The sequence below is a fragment of the Aegilops tauschii genome, chromosome 7 (genome assembly GCF_002575655.3).
Source record: "Aegilops tauschii subsp. strangulata cultivar AL8/78 chromosome 7, Aet v6.0, whole genome shotgun sequence".
Classification (NCBI taxonomy): domain Eukaryota; kingdom Viridiplantae; phylum Streptophyta; class Magnoliopsida; order Poales; family Poaceae; genus Aegilops; species Aegilops tauschii.
In genome coordinates, this window is record NC_053041.3 from 49,032,721 (window position 1) to 49,035,244 (window position 2,524).

At 49.4% G+C, this 2,524-nt stretch overlaps 1 protein-coding gene across 1 annotated transcript; it reads left to right on the forward strand.

Annotated features, from left to right (window-relative positions):
- The first annotated feature begins 594 nt into the window (after positions 1-594).
- LOC109761824 (probable glutathione S-transferase) lies at positions 595-2,002 on the forward strand. The gene has a single exon (XM_020320653.4). The coding sequence runs from the start codon at positions 856-858 to the stop codon at positions 1,573-1,575; it is 720 nt and encodes a 239-aa protein (XP_020176242.1). The 5' UTR covers positions 595-855; the 3' UTR covers positions 1,576-2,002.
- Positions 2,003-2,524: the final 522 nt, after the last annotated feature.

The following is a 2,524-nucleotide window of genomic DNA, read 5'->3' on the forward strand; positions in this document are numbered from 1 at the left end:
TCCGCGCGCGTACGCCGGCTAGAGCGCGCCTCCACCCCCTGGATGCCGATTGCTGCTGGATTCCTGGGTCGTCAGGTACACGCCGCCGCGCGCGGACGCCGGCTACTGCGCGCCTCCGCCGGTCCGCCCCTCTGAACTGCTAGGTTGCCAGGCCTACTACGCTTCGTCTGCCGTCGGCCCCGCACAAGCTCTACCCGGCGAGTGGTCCTGCTTCAGGTCAACTCACAGGCTCTGCCTTCAGGTCAAACTTAGATTTTGTTAAATCTCAATCGACTCAGATTTAACAAGCCCCCGGTGCATATAATGCTGAAGTCATTGCTTATGACACGCATCATGGATAGATACATGCAGTTTACTACTGTAGTCTGTACTACTACTATATTACGTTATATGTTATCCGCCTCACCAGCTCATCTTATCGATCTGATCATAGCTTACGTAAATCAAATGCTGCATTGCTTCTATCTCACTTGAGTTGTACCAGTCGATTGTACTGTACGTGTAATAGTCTCCCATCCCTCACGAAGCTTCTCAAGTTCTCACCTGATCCATCCAACAACCAGCTACTTCTGACTGGCAAACATACGTCGTTGCTTTCGTTTAAAATTTCAGCAGCGCCAGTCCAAGTGGTGTGAAAAGGATAAGATATCGACGGATCCTTTCCTTGGAGAAGAGGCGTGCAGCCCGCCATTGCTGACCATGCACAACCACCACTCTTCCTCAGCCATCTAAATACACCAACCAGCAGACACCCAGTTCACGAGCAGTTTAAGTTCATCCTCCAAGAAACAAAAACCTACGGCGATCGATCTATCTCGTTCTCGAGACAGCGAATTTGACTTGATCTCAGCCAGGATGTCGCTGCAGCCAGCACAGGCTCCGGCGCAAGCGCCGGTGAGGGTCATCACGGCGTTCGGCAGCCCGTTTGCGCACCGGGTGGAGGTGGCGCTGACGCTCAAGGGGGTGCCGTACGAGCTGCTCGTGGAGGACCTGACCAACAAGAGCGAGCTGCTGCTCGCCCACAACCCCATCCACCAGTCGGTCCCCGTCCTCCTCCACGGCGACCGCGCCGTCTGCGAGTCCCTCCTCATCGTCGAGTACATCGACGAGGCCTTCCATCACGAAGCGGCGCCCCGGCTCCTCCCCACGGACCCGTACGACCGCGCCACGGCCCGCTTCTGGGCCGACTTCATCGCCAACAAGTGCTTGAAGCCGCTGTGGCAGGCGATGTGGACGGACGGCGAGGAGCAGGCGCGGCTGGCGAGGGAGACCAAGGAGAGCCTGGGGATCCTGGACGCGCAGCTCGAGGGGAAGAGGTTCTTCGGGGGCGACGCGCTCGGCTTCGTCGACCTCGCCGCATGCACGCTGGCTCACTGGCTCGGCGTGCTGGAGGAAGTCGTGGAGGTGCGCCTGATGGCGGACGGCGAGTACCCTGCCCTGCGCCGGTGGGCCAAGGAGTACACCTCCGACGAGGTCGTTAGGCGGTCCCTGCCGGACAGGGACGAGCTCGTCGCCTACTTCACAAAAAACAAGGAGAGGTACCTGTCGTCCATGGTCAAGGCAGCGGCGAAGTGAATCAGTAGCGTGTGGCGCGATCGTCGCAGCGGCGCGGTGAAGAAGCGACCACGTACACATCACAGTTGTGCTAGAGTCTCTAAATAAGCAATGTATTTTTAGATGTAATAAGCATGTATTTTGTTCAACACCATAATCGTGCATGGTTTGCCAAACTTTCATCACGGGGAAGATTTTGTTTTAGCCGCTTTCTCAACATGCCTCATGTGTGTTTTCTTGCACAACTTCATCACAAGGGTGTACTAGCGAATCAGTAAATTTACCGGTTCTGGTAGCTACCGGTGAAGTCCCAACCAATGAAATGCTTCCAGCTAACTTTGTGTGGGCCAACTATTCAATGATATAGTGTTGTATTTCGCTAGTATCTGGTCCATTAGGTCAAATCAATATCAGACCCAACCGTACTACTGAGTACATCTTTTATGCCTAGCCATGCATGCATGCTGTCAGACAACTCCACACACAGAAAAAGCTAACATTTTATTTATCTTGGAAGATACTAATTCATTGATATCTTTTGAATAAAAATTTCATTTTGAAATATTTTTACATATTTGAATTCCTGACGATGTGATCTTCAAAATAAGATCGAACTTGAATACATTTCGAATGAGTTCATAATTCTTGCAACATATCTCACTCATTTGTAATAAACATATTTCACTTATTTCTTAAAAATGATTTAACTTGTTTATTTCACTCATTTCAAAATACTTATTTCAGTCATTTCAAAACACATATTTAAATCATTTTAAAAAGTTGGTTTCACTCATTTCAAAAAACTGATTTCACTCCTTTCAATTCAAAGACAACGCTCACTCAATTGAGATGCGAAACTTGTTATTTGAATACATTTTCAATGACTTTAAATTCTTGCAACATATTTCACTCATTTCTAATAAACAAATTTCCCTCATTGCTTAAAAAACGATTTAACTTGTTTATTTCA

Bases quoted from the DNA above. Each gene is read 5' to 3' on its own strand.
- LOC109761824 (XM_020320653.4), top strand. From the start codon at position 856: ATGTCGCTGCAGCCAGCACAGGCTCCGGCGCAAGCGCCGGTGAGGGTC.